The sequence below is a fragment of the Lutjanus erythropterus genome, chromosome 2 (genome assembly GCF_056507025.1).
Source record: "Lutjanus erythropterus isolate fLutEry1 chromosome 2, fLutEry1.hap2, whole genome shotgun sequence".
Lineage (NCBI taxonomy): Eukaryota > Metazoa > Chordata > Actinopteri > Lutjaniformes > Lutjanidae > Lutjanus > Lutjanus erythropterus.
Window position 1 is genome coordinate 35,930,169 of NC_139318.1, and position 14,255 is coordinate 35,944,423.

At 42.2% G+C, this 14,255-nt stretch overlaps 1 protein-coding gene across 1 annotated transcript; it reads left to right on the forward strand.

The window, feature by feature from the left end:
- The first annotated feature begins 8,701 nt into the window (after window positions 1-8,701).
- Window positions 8,702-13,758, forward strand: LOC146332038 (potassium voltage-gated channel subfamily A member 2). The gene is made up of 2 exons (XM_084738292.1): window positions 8,702-9,674; window positions 10,598-13,758. Exon 2 carries the CDS (start codon window positions 10,735-10,737, stop codon window positions 12,229-12,231), a length of 1,497 nt encoding a protein of 498 aa, XP_084594418.1. The 5' UTR covers window positions 8,702-9,674; window positions 10,598-10,734; the 3' UTR covers window positions 12,232-13,758.
- The last annotated feature ends 497 nt before the right edge of the window (window positions 13,759-14,255 follow it).

Below are 14,255 nucleotides of genomic sequence, written 5' to 3' on the forward strand. Positions count from 1 at the left end.
ACCGAGTGTTCTTGAAGTGAGCACTTACCTTGACTTGAATTTCACTCACTCATACGGACACATTGTATAATGCAGCATAAGGGTATCCCTGCAACAGTGACACTGACTCACTCACTGCCTGACTCATAGTCCTTCTCCTCAGCATCAGGATAGCTCGCTGAATTGAATGAAGCCGCGACAGCAGCAGTACAGTAAAGCGTGCATGTGTGTTCGTTTCATGCCGTAACTTTTGACTCTGCAAAGCAGCAGCGTGAGTCAGTGCATCATGTGGAAAATGTCGACCGACGCTCTAAGTTTTTTGGATGATGGGCTCGTGCGGTGGGCGTGTGTGCAGATTTCTGTGAGGTTTTTCTGGCTAAGTGAGATGCAGCTTGGCAGTATACCGCAGTGGACCAGTGTCCTTGTGTCTCTCCTGGTGTCTGGCTCTTTTCCAGCGTCTGCCCTCATCCTGCTGGGCCTCAATCTGACGAGCACGACACCCTCTCCTCCCTCTTTTTTTCTTCTCCTCCTCACTCTCTTTGCACAATGCTCTCTCTTCCATATCCCTCCCTTCTATATCTCCACCTCTTTTCTGTCTCTGCCTCAGATGTACTGTCAGCTCCAGCCAGGGGACACAGAAGGACACAGGGAGCTACATTGCTATATATTCATGTACTTAACACTCTTTTTTTATTTATTCCCTACACTTTCCAAACCCGGTCCCCTAGTTGTATGTCTAACCTGGCCTCTTTTGCAGGCCACCTCAGTTTCTCCCTCCTGAGCAGTGATACTGGAATGACTCATCTCCCAGAGGGTTAAATAAATCGAGTTTCAGTCGAAAAAAAAGTGTTTAGCAGCAAGATCATTGGATTGCTTGATACCCTGAAGAGTGAGGAAAAAAACATGGTGGAAAATAAAAAGAAATGTCAGAATATATAGAATGAGATTCTCACCAAATATGTTGATGCTTTTGCATGAGGGAACTCATTCATGAGGGACTAAGACACAGGAGAGTGTTGCATCATCATGTCTAGAAGAAGGAAATCGGTTTTAATGCAGCAGCCCATCAAAAAGTGAACCTGAACCTGCAGAATTAATCGGTTCCATTGTATTGCATTATGTTGGTCTGTGAATTAGCTGCTAACAGTCTGAAGTTGAGTCATGTTTGATTTTAGTTTGCAGCCCCTTTCATGCAGTGTGTGTGTGTGTGTGTGTGTGTGTGTGTGTGTGTGTGTGTGTGTGTGTGTGTGTGTGTGTGTGTGTGTGTGTGTGTGTGTGTGTGTGTGTGTGTGTGTGTGAGAGAGAGAGAGCTGGAAACCTGTGGCTGCTGCAATGCAGTATCAAGGAGCAAGGAGGTACAATAGACCTCCACTGTTCATAGAAGGAGCACTGCACTCCAGGGACTGGCCTCAGCTGACACTAATGCTTTCCACTGATAAATGTGTGTACATTTGAGTCACCTGGGGACTTTGGGTGCAGCTAATTTTGTAGTGATTTTCTTGAATTTTTCTAGCATCTTTCCATGCATTCTTTAAAAAATTGATGAGGAGTACCAAAGAAGGCAATCAGTTATACTAAATAGATGTTTGTCTGCATGTGTCAGGGCTGAGTGTATAAACCTTGGATATTTTTTGGTCCAGAAAAGAAAATATTCACTGATGATGATGATGATCATGATCATATTTCTCAATGTTAGGTATCAAAACTGAGCTATCATTATCAGTACCAGTCATGGCCAGATGAACCTGTTAGGGGACCCAGGGGGCTAAAATGTACTGTTTACTTCCAGCTATGTAATATGTAAAATGCACCCTGACACCTCCATGTGACCATCATAGTAGGCTACTTAATTTGTGTTTGTTGTACTTCGGGAATCTGCACAATGTCATCACAGTATAAGGTAGAACAATGAAGCTCTTAAAACTAGGTTGTGACTCAGCTAATAATGGACCATGGTTGATAGTGTACTTTCATAATATAAATTCCCTGAAAAAAAAAAACCTAAAACCAACCCTTTATGCATCCAATTAATTAGGGGACCATGGGACGGTTGCTCACTTTACCCAGTTGGTAATGCAGCCTTGAAACCAATAGAGATAAATTTCAGATGGTCTGGTCACAGTCATGGTTACTCTTTGATCAGATAGCTCCTAAATCAAAACTATGCACATTTGCATCCTGACCGCCAACTGGTTAAGATTTATAGTATTTAACTGCAACATCCCCGGTTCAAACTAGGTAGCTTGTTGCATGTCATAGCCTTCTCTTATTTCCTGTCTCTATTATCAGCTGTTCAATAAGAAAAAGGACATATTCAAAGTTTTGTTAAGTTTAGACTGTTCTTCATGGAAAAGCTCTCACACAGCTGCTTGAATTAAGACAATATTCAACATATGAGAAGTTAGCCTTCTTTTGTCACAGGACCAGTTTGCCAGTGTTTGGTTTGTCCACTCTGGGCTACTGTAGAAACATGGTTGTACAACTGGGCAGCCTCCATGAAAGAGGACCTGCACTCTCTGAATATATAAACAAAATCACAACAATTATAATAATACACTCATGAAAACATAGTTAAGAGTATCATATACATTTTATTTCATATTCTGCTATTTGATCCCTGTAAATCCCCTTAAACGTTACACACTGGACCTTTAAACGAAAAAAAAAACTGTGGTATCATATCAGCACTGGTGCTGAAATATTTTCTGCTGAATGTAAACTCAAGCAGTCTGACTGCACTGGAACAATAGAGATTATTTACTGGTGGAAATGAGCCGGTGCAGCTGAGGTCAAGCAATTTTTAAAAATTTGATTAACATAAGAAATTTGCATTCTCCGTCTGCATATGATTTAGTCTCACACAGCGCTGTGTCAGCACCGATGGAAGGTCTGGCTCCACACATTATCATTCTGCTAAAGCAGAAAAAACATTCTGGCTTCTTTATATTTCTTTAAAATTGTTGTTCCCAGCCTTTTCTATCACTGAGTAAACTGACAACTCCAAACATATTTTAAGGATATTTCATATTCAGTGTATAACAATAACTGTACAAACTAATAAACTGTACAATTAATCCAAATAGTGAAGGCACTAACTGCAGATTTGAGGGGATTATTTTCTGTGAATAGTGAGATCAGTTTTCCTGATATTTTTAGGAACTTTTAATCAATGCTCTGGTTGTATTATATTTTTTAACATACTTCATAGGCTTCTTTTTTGGCAAATTAAGTGTTTTCTTCTTCCTGATGCTTGGCTGTTGTTGTATTTGCTCTTTGCTTGTTCTAACTTGTTAATCTGATGCAGGACGAGGCTGTTTAGCAGAGTGAAGGCTCTGTGAGTATAGCTTGTGTTCAGGTCTTCACTGCGCCCTACTCCTGTGATTTTCTGTTTGTGACTTTATGTATTAAAGGTAGAAATAAGAAGGTCTGTCAGTTGCTTTTTGTAAACGTACAGTTCAGCATTGAGTCTCATTCCCAGGACGTCAAATATCAGCGTTTTGGTTTGGTAAAGCTTCTCGAGCATAATGTGAAATTAAGAAGGTACAGCGGGGGCGGGCTCTCTGCAGGTGCAGGCGCCACCACCACCACCAGTCTAAGCATTGTTTTTGGTTTTTAGACTGTTACTTCTTGCATAGTTTGCATCTAATATTTAAAAATATCAATGAATGTATTTTAAAAAAAAATGTTTTTTTACATACCTAAAATCAAGACTCAATATCATGATGCGAGACTAGATATTGTCTTAGATTTTGGGTATTGATCAGTATTGTGAAATGTCTTTTTACTGGTTTTAGAGGCTGCATTAAGAGCCATTCTATTATTTACCTTTACTCACTTAGTCATTATCATACTTGCCAACCCTCCTAGGAGACTCTCTTTTTTCATGGCCCTCTCATGGTTTTCCTCCTGGGGTCACAATTCCCCTGTCTCCGTCTCTCTGATTTGACACCTTTCTTGCCCTTTTGTTATCATAACCTGCCTGTATAAACCCATCCTCCACAGTTAGTGAGAGACAAAGAGAGAAATGGAGAGCACTAAAAGAAAGAAATAATAAAATTTCAGATGTTCTAGAAAGAAGAATTATTATTTCTTGGAAAGTTTTAAAGGGAAAGGGACATGTTTTTTCTCAGAGAAGTATAGATTCATAGAAAAACATTTGTAAAATATTCATTTTCTGTGTTTATGTAGTCAAAATTGAAATTGTGGCTAAATGCTGTGGCCCCATTGTGATTTCCAGCTAGTACGTGACAGTTATAGGTCATCTTCAAGCATCAATTTGCCAAAAATGTGTACTATGTTATTTTCATTCTTTAAAAGTCACCAGAATGCAGAAAATAAAGTGTAGGGGGACGACCCCTAGACCCCCGCTTTGGTTTTGAAATCCTCCTTATTTTTGAGGTCAAGTATTGTCACATTAATTATTATTTATCCAAAAAAAACATTGTGTTAATATGTTGTGAAAGCACCAATAGTTATTCCTACAACATTGTCACAATATCGATATTGACATATTTGCTTAAAAATTCTGTGATATTTGATTTTTCCATATCGCCCACCCCTAGTGCAAATCTGGTGAATCACACTAAATATGATTTGACGGCATTAAACCTAATTATTCTATCATTAAAGTGAATAAAACTACAGCAGAGTGAAGAAATGACCTGTCACTCAGGGCTCAGTGATAATGACCCTTCAGTCTCTCAGTCCTCAAGTTCATTTTCTCTGCTCCTTGTTCCTGTGCCAAATCAACATCTGATGGAGACGAGGACGAGCTGTGAAATCAATACCTCCTGGAAACAAATTCATTGTTGACACCCTCATCTGCCAACTTACACAACCGCCTGTTTTCACGTCCCCCATATGATTGAAACACGCACAGCATTTAGAGTGCCGGGACCCTTCGCTTTTAATTAAAGGCAGCCAGCTAATGCAAAGTGAACTGAGCTTTAGAGGCTGCATTAACAGTCTTTGTAACGGGCCCCCAGCTCATAAATAATGGCTGTGCTGTCATGAGGAACCTGGGAAAGCCATTAAGAGATAGTGAGAGGTATCCGCATGTGTGGCAGCAGGCAGGCAGACTGACAGAAGGGACGAGGCCGGGAGCCGCGATGCTCTCAGGTCTGCCAGGAGTAACCTTGGCAGAGCCGAGTCCCACACAAATCATCCCGCTGGCCTCTCCGTCCCCCCAGTTTCTCCCCGTTCACCCCCACACGTCACAACCGAGAGGGATTCCCGCTGACCTTTGGCTTCTCTGGAGGTCATTTCTGGCCATGGTGCTTTCATTCCCAGCTCATGAATTGATAGCAGGGACAGGATTCACTATTGATCAGTTTGTTCTTTGTGCTGAATATAGCAGAGCACAATGATGGGGGTTTTGCTCTATTTTAGTCACCTTCCTATGTATTATTAATGAAGCTTGTTGCCAGGAAAGGTTACAAATATAACTGCTGTTACAAGAATTACAAGGCAGAGAGTGACTTCATAATTGTTGCTGCTGCTGTGTTCACCTATAGCTTTAACAATAAAACCCAGGAAATATGTGTCATTTTTCAAGCAAAAATGTCAAACATTAGCTGGTTCTAACTGTTTAAACGGATAGTTTGAATTATTTCATGTGGGATTGTATGAGATTCTTATCAATAGTTGGTTTAATACCTACAGCAGAAAGTGGTCGGCACGGCAGAAAATAGGCCACTTAAAAAGGTCCACCAAAAAAAATCAATATCAGTTTAAGTGTACACTATATTTATAATATTTCCACCACTTTTCCTTGCTGTCGGACAGCCTTTTCCAAGGGGAAACTGGCGTTATTTAAGTTAAATATTGCTATCTTCAAAACCAACCAAACTCCATGGGTGAAATCGGTAATTTTACCTTGCAGAACTCGGGAGTTGCTGGTCTATTGCTACCTCCATCTGTTAATTAGTTTGTGTTATTGTGTGACTGTAGTGAATCTGAACTAACCCTTCAAAGCACCAGTCACTCAGTAACACAAACTAACAGGTCGAGGCAGCAGAAGTCCAGCAGCTCTCGTTACAAAATTACTAATGTCACTAATGGAGTTTGGTTGGTTTGGGGAAAGCAATATTTAGCTTGTATATCTGCAGTTTCCCGTTGAAAAAGGTTAGACGGCAAGGTAAGGTGGTAAAAATATTCTAAATATAGCGTACACTTAAACTCTGGTATTGATTTATTGATTTATTTTTTAAGTGGACCTTTTCAAAATGGCTAAAATATCTTTTGTTGCTGACACTCTCCACAGCAACATATTGCTGAGCTTTCATGTTTATTCTCTCTGCTTCTCCTAACTGGGGACGTGCCAACTGGCATCTGCTGCAGGTAAACGTAATATGGAAAAATGTAAACACAGGCTCGTTTCATCTGATTTCAAGGAGAATCCAACTCAGTGGCAGGCATTAGGAACAATTAGAAATAGCTGATTTTCTCAGACAGAGCAGTGTTAACTTATGTAGGTCATAGCAGTAGTGATTAATATTCATTAGTAGCAGCATCATCATACATTTTGATTAGTCTTTCAATCATAATATTTCACTGTTTGTGTTTTTTTTCCCATCTTGCCATTGTCATCCAGACCTGGTGTTGACATTTTTGGCAGTTATTTTGAATTTAGGACAGTCTATGCCAGGGGTGTCAAACTCCTCTTAGTTCATGGGCGACATACAGCCTAATTTGATCTCAAGTGGGCTGGACCAGTAAAACCATTGCATAATAAACTATAAATAACACCACCTCCAAATTTTCTCCCTTTCTTTTAATGTTAAGTTGCACAAGTAGGCCTACATGATGAGAATGGTCACAGTTGGCGAACCATCCATTTACAAAACAGATGATGAACAACCAGAGAACAAAAATAAGTTCAGTGTCAATGATGTGTCAGTTTTTCCACATTCAGTCAGTCTGCTTTCATTACCAGTGTTGGGAAAGTTACTCAGGAAGAGTAATAAATTACTTTTCGCTTCTTACTCCTGTAAAAAGTAATAATATTCCTTTACTTATTGAGTCTTGATGTGCTTCGTGCAACTAATGGTGCCCATATAGAGGTGTATTAAATGAGGCAAAACAACTTCAATATCTACTTTTCATTTTGTAATAATTTCCATTTGTCTATTTATTTGCTTTTGTAATAAATGTATTAAATTGTAAAGAGACTTTATGGACACTCTGTACTACTGAGTAATATGTTAGTGCCAAACACATGAAGAAATAAGAACTGGTCCATTTTTCTTGGAATATCTGATGCTCTGTCAGTCGTAGACTGCTGTTCATGTAGGAGCTGGCAGTGAAAAATGGAGAAAAGTGTATAGTGTTGCGTCACGTAGCCTGTACGTAACCACATGGGATCTATAATAATGTATCCAGCATAGGGCCTGCTGGTCTTATCGGTGCAACCACAGGTGGACAAATCTGAACAGCAGTGTGTTTTATTGAAAAACTGGCATTAATGTCTTCCCTGCATTTTTCAAGTCATCTAGCAGGCCAGATTGGACTCTTTATGTTTGACATATATGTACACATATACGTATGTTTGACAGCCCTGGTCTGTGCTATCCTAACCTTTGGGTTTGTGAGTTAAGAAACTGTTCGGTTTAGCCAGATCATCATAATGTTCAGCTGATGTTATCAAGCTAATATTCACGTGTCACTGCTATATCGCTCTGTATTGCTATCATGTGGTGTATTAGAATGGGAATGTTCATATATCAGTATATGTTGTCTGACATGCACCAATATTAAATATAAAGTTACTTATAATCATTAAAAATAGGGCTGCAGTTGTTTTCATCATTGATTAATCTGTTAATTATTTTCTTGATTAATCGATAAATTGTTCAGTCCTTAAAATGTCATAAAATTTTGGAAAATGCTGATGACTATTTCCCAAAGTCCTCAACCTTCTTGTTTTGTCCACAATCCAAATCCAGTTTACTGTCATAAGTGATCTTATGTCATTTTGGATGATTAAGTTTTTCATGAAACAATAAAATAGCCTGCCTTAATTACATATCTTTGTCAAAAGTGTTAAGATCATTTGATGATCATTGCAAAAAATGTGTGTGTGAATGTATAAGCTTTATTCTATATTCTGTATATTATATTCTGTTCTTGAAACGTCTGTATTGGAATTGTTTTACTCCCATCAGCATCAGCCCCTGAAAATCCAGTATTAGTCTGGCTTAAAATAGATTTTCTTTTTCCTAAATGCAGTTAGGAAGTATGTTTCTGTGATACCAGAAATCCCAAATGTCACCCTGAACTGAGATAAGACAGGATTTCAGACTTAAGAAGTTTCTGTCTGCTGAATAGTTCACATGTTGCTCTTGCTAAAATAAAACAGGCTACAGATGATTTACTTGTAGATCTGGGCATTGCAGTTTCATTAAAAACATGAAACCAACAGTTAGTGACCAGCGGCAGTGCTGCTGAACAATGCTGGAGATGTGTACCCCTTTAAATTGCCCACACTGCAGATAAGGTAAGGAGTGGTAGCTCCAGTGCGGATGGATGGAGAGCGCGTTTTTTCGCCCTTGCCTTCTCCATCACCAGCAGCAGCAGCAGCAGCGCGTCTCTTGGTATGCATAGCAGTGCCCGAATGCAGGTTTGACTAAGCTTTATATACCAGCCCGGCGGCCACTGCTGACTGCACTCACATTTCACCCAATTTCACCCCCAAATCTCTCACCTCCCGCCGAGCTGAGCGCATCATCAGGACCAATAAAGGCCGCTTTACATTCATGTGGGTGTGAGGGGCTCTGGCTCAGTGTAATTGCATAATCTTGTAGCCCACTACGTGGGGCGATTCTTTCATGCATGTCGTTTCAAGTCAGTGTCTGAGGACGCTGCTCTCTCTGCTCACCATGTAGGCTATTAGGAGCCTCGCAGAAAGAGGAGCTGTCTCTGTGCACTAAACGTTGGGACGCACTTGACTCAGCCTGAGCATCTCTGCAGCTCCCACACTGGATCACATCAGAGAGGCTGTTTTCGTGCCTAAATAAGAAATAAAGATGGAAATTGGGCTGGGTGACGCATGAAAAGAGGACTCATTATGGATTCATACACCCCAGCACGCGTCTAATTATTAAATCTCGGTAATAAGATTATTTTTTTAAGCTCTCTGCCTCCTCCACGCCTTGCTCTTCCACCCTCCCTTTGCAGATGTTGCCTCTCTGAGCACCTTATCATCAGGACTATTTACCTTTGCGGCTGTCTGTGTGTGTGTCTGCAGCCCCACACAGCTCGTCACACACACACACACACGGTCACACACTGGCGTGGAGGTAGATCATTCTGCTGATCCCAGCACCTTTGGTTATTAAGGGAAGCACCACCACCGCCGCCGCCACCTCCTTGATCGGTTCCTCCTCCTCCCTTTTTTGCCAATCGCCATCCCACGGCAGCCTACCCGGAGGAAAGGAGTCGGGGAGGGGAAAGCGAGGACACACCCGCACATACTGTACCCGGTGAGCGCGGACGGACGGCGAGGATGCTGCAGACAACATGAGGTGAAGATCATCGGCTGCTGCCCTAAATTGGAAATTCTTTTTTTTTTAAATTATATATATATATACACCCGCTGAAGAGTGAAGATTGTCGCAGCTGGTTATTCACCTCCCTGGTAGCTACCAGTGTCCAGCAGGAGCATCAACTCGCATCAGATATGAAGAAGATGTCTGCAGGTATGTATGAAATCAAGATAAACCTACCTATTATATCTGATTTTCACGATTAAGGCTTGTCATTGTGTAATTAATGCTTTGATTTTACTGACAAACGTGACAATGGAGAATAAGCCTGCAGTTATGTATTTGATGTGTGTTTCATAAGGATTTTATGTTGTAAAACTGTGCTCCCACTCTGATGATGCAGACGAGAGATACAGTTTTTTCTCTTGGAGCCTATTTCCTTCTATGGATCAATTATTTATAGATGTTTTTGAATATTTCAGAGACAGGCACCATTTCAAGACTCAAAAATGCTCCGACAAAACTAAGCCGAAGTCGATTAATATGAGGCGTTTGTTTGTTGTGTTTGTTTGCAGTGTGAATGTTCTCGTAGCTACATTTGTGTTTAGACTGCAGTGCTTTTCTATGATATTCTAGACAGGATACTGTCTGTATGAATTTGGTGCCTGCTGCATTGCCATATTCATGCATGGCTTCACTGCAAAAAGGTAGTGCCATTCATTTCACTGGATACTGTCCATTGCAGCAGATCAGTGTCCTAATTTATGAGGTTCTGTTGCATTTTATATGCCGGTTAGCCCCTGAGTTTACCTGCATTGAAGCCATTTATATGCAAGACGGGTGGTTTATTTGCATATTAATTTGCACAAGTCAGGAGCAGGAGTGTCAGCCTCAAGTTTCCACAAGATGATTCATTTTTGTATCAACTCACGACAGTCTAACTTTACATAACTCAAATCTTATGACATTCTTTCAGAGGGTGGCTTTGTTTTCATCTATTTTCAGCTGTTTGCTCGTCAAGCTAAAGCAAATTCTTGACGTCTCTGAGCTAAAAGGCAGGACTATTGAGTGCTGAATCATGTCTCAGGTGTACCTGACCTTGTTGTCTGTCTTTGCTTTATCTGTCCTACATGCAGTCAGATCCTAGGTGACACCCTGTGGCCGTCAGGACTTTACGGTGTTGAGCCCCCTCCCTCTCCTGGCCCCTGCCTGCAGTTCTCCAGGCTGCAGGACCCAGACTCACTGAAAAGTGCAGGCCTCCTCCCCCTGCAGAATGACTGTTGCCACAGGCGACCCCTCTGACGAGGCGGCGGCGCACCCGGGGCACCCGCAGGACTACGACCCTGAGGCTGACCATGAGTGTTGCGAGAGGGTGGTCATCAACATCTCAGGGCTGCGCTTTGAGACTCAACTCAAAACCCTCTCCCAGTTCCCAGAGACTCTGCTGGGGGACCCCAAAAAGAGGATGCGCTACTTTGACCCGCTGAGGAACGAGTACTTTTTCGACAGGAACAGACCCAGCTTTGACGCCATATTGTATTATTACCAATCAGGGGGACGGCTAAGAAGGCCGGTCAATGTCACCCTTGATATTTTCTCAGAGGAGATCCGCTTCTACGAGCTGGGCGAGGAGGCCATCGAAATGTTCAGAGAAGACGAGGGGTTCATCAAGGAGGAGGAGCGTCCTCTTCCTGACAACGAGTTTCAGAGACAGGTGTGGCTGCTGTTCGAGTACCCAGAGAGCTCAGGTCCTGCTAGGATTATCGCCATAATCTCTGTCATGGTCATCCTGATATCTATAGTCAGTTTCTGCCTGGAGACCCTCCCCATTTTCCGCAACGACGAAGACGATATGCACAAGTCTCAGGCAAAAGTCTTTTCACCTGAGACCAACACCACAATCATCAGCTACACCTCCACTTACTTTACCGACCCCTTCTTCATCCTGGAGACTCTCTGCATTATATGGTTCTCCTTTGAGTTTCTAGTCCGCTTCTTCGCCTGCCCCAGCAAGGCAGGCTTTTTTGGTAATATAATGAACATTATTGATATTGTTGCTATCATCCCTTACTTCATCACTCTGGGCACAGAGCTGGCAGACAGGCCGGAGGATGGTCAAGCGGGTCAGCAAGCCATGTCTTTAGCCATTCTCAGGGTCATCCGCTTGGTACGAGTCTTCAGAATTTTCAAGCTCTCCCGTCACTCCAAGGGGCTTCAGATTTTGGGTCAAACCCTGAAAGCCAGCATGAGAGAGCTCGGCCTGCTCATCTTCTTCCTCTTCATAGGGGTCATCCTCTTCTCAAGCGCCGTCTACTTCGCCGAAGCGGACGAGCCGGAATCGCAGTTCGAGAGCATCCCGGATGCGTTCTGGTGGGCCGTGGTGTCCATGACGACAGTCGGCTATGGTGATATGGTCCCGACTACTATTGGCGGCAAGATCGTGGGCTCCCTCTGTGCCATTGCTGGTGTGCTGACCATTGCCTTGCCCGTGCCTGTCATTGTGTCCAACTTCAACTACTTCTACCACCGTGAGACGGAAGGCGAGGAGCAGGCGCAGTACCTGCAGGTCAACGTGCCCAAAGCCGACTCAGCTGAGGAGCTGAAGAAGAGCCGGAGTGGCTCCACCATCAGCAAATCGGACTACATGGAGATCCAGGAGGCTGTGAACAACAGCAATGAGGACTTTCAGGAGGAGAACCTTAAGACGGCCAACTGCACACTGGCCAACACAAACTATGTAAACATCACCAAAATGCTCACAGACGTGTAGTCATCTGCTGTTTTCCTCCCCGTCACAGCGGGACATGTGGAGCTGAGCAACTGGACGGGACAGGTGTGCAGCCTCCCACCTCACGTGTGCTGGAAAAATCAAAAGGCAATAGAAATCAGGATGTTGATGATGATAGACAAGTGAAAAAAATATATATAACAAAGACCATCCGCTCACTCCGCGCTCATCCTGTCTTCACTCCTCACAACTTTGCCCTTAAAACTCCTGATAACTGTCAAACAGAGTGAAATTTCAAAAATTTGCATTTCTGCATGGAGTTGGCTTTGTCTGTGTGGCTGTTTTAAGAAAAAAAAAAAAATCCTAAAGATTCCCTGCTCACAACAGTAGCCAAGAGTAGTGCACAAAAAGAAAAGAAAAAAAGGGAGAAACACAGCAAGAAAAACTTACTTAATGCTTTCAAAAAGAAAAAAAAACACAACACAAGCCCTGCTTTAGTCCCCCCTGCCCCCTCTTTGGTCCCTCATTTCCCACGGCACACTGCTCCGCCATGAGCTTTCTGAAGAGCCCTGCTCCTCGCGCGCTACATATGCTGCTTCCTGGAGCCAATGAAACAAAAACTGTCTTATGCTTCACCATTTAGAAATATAAGAGGATGTGTGAGCATAAAGTGAAGCCCACTCCTGCGCTGACGTGGCCTGTGGTGGGTGACTTGTGTGACGAGGTTGGTGGTTTAAGTACACCACGTGTTATTTTCAAGGATGAATGACAGCCATCAGCGCTATAAGCTTATGGTTCGACACCTTTTTTTTTCCCAGCAGGCATCAGTATCTGATGAATGACTGTGGATGGCCTTGACTTTTCACTGCTTTGGTCTTACATGTACTGTATGTATTGCAATGCAAGCTTTCCCCCTTCCATTCACCCAAAACTGGTCTTACTGCAGAGCTTTGAGGACAACTTGAATGTTTCTTCTTGTTTTTGTTTTTTCACGTTTTCACACACACAGAAACAGTACTTATTCATATAGATAGGTAGGTTAACTGTGACTTTACTGATAGCCGCTAGGTAGGTAGGTGCTGTTAGTAGTAAACATAGTCAAGTAGATAATTGCATGACATTTTTATCTGAATGAGAATTTCCACTTGTTTCTCGACTGCCACTTGCTTCATCACACCACTGTATATTTGTCTGTACACTGCCTTCTATACAAAATCCACTCTTTTTAAAAAGGATGCCTGCAGGTAGCTGTGACAAGAACCTAAAGCTGTATGTTAGAGGATTTCTTAAGGAATAATAATAAGGCTGAATCCTACACCTAACAGGATGCGGTGTCCTTGTCAATATTAACATTCCATGTAGAAGTTCATTGCCGTTTAATGGGACAGTTCACCCTCCCAAATTAAAAACACATATTTTTCCCCTAGCCGGCAGTGTTACTTATTCATTTGGATTTTTTTGGTGTGAGTTGCAGAGTTTTGGAAATATCAGCTGTAGAGATGTCTGCCCTCTCTCCAGTACAATGAGACTAAATGGCACTCGGCTTGGTTTGCTCAAAGCGCCCCCCCCCCCAAACAAAGAAAAGAAAAATTAAAAATCAGTGTCTCTTTCCAAAAGTCATGATGTGGTTACTAAAGATAATCCACACACCTTGTTGTGAGAAATTTCACGTAGGAACTAATTTCTTTCTGCAGTAGAATCTACTGGGGCTGCACAATTGATTGCAACGTTACTGAAATCATAATACGGCCAAGTGAAGTTTCCAAATTGCAGAACCAGAATCGAATTGCAGTTTTTTGAAAAAGGAAAAATGTGAGAGAAAACAGCATTATTATGAAGTACTGTAAAGCTAATCTCATCCTTAGAAACCTTTTGGAAAAGGGCAGGCACTTTCAAACAACCACTGGCAGGTGACTGGATGAGCCATCTGTCTATCATGTCTAATACAGGCTGACTTCAACCAGTCAGATCAAATTCTTGAAAAAAAGCCTTCAGTGTCGTTCTTTATTCGTCTTTCAGTGAAGGAAATACTCCACAGTTCTGATATAACCGATGCTATTGCAGCA

Excerpts from the sequence above, each read along its gene's own strand:
- LOC146332038 (XM_084738292.1), top strand. The coding sequence starts at position 10,735 with ATGACTGTTGCCACAGGCGACCCCTCTGACGAGGCGGCGGCGCACCCG.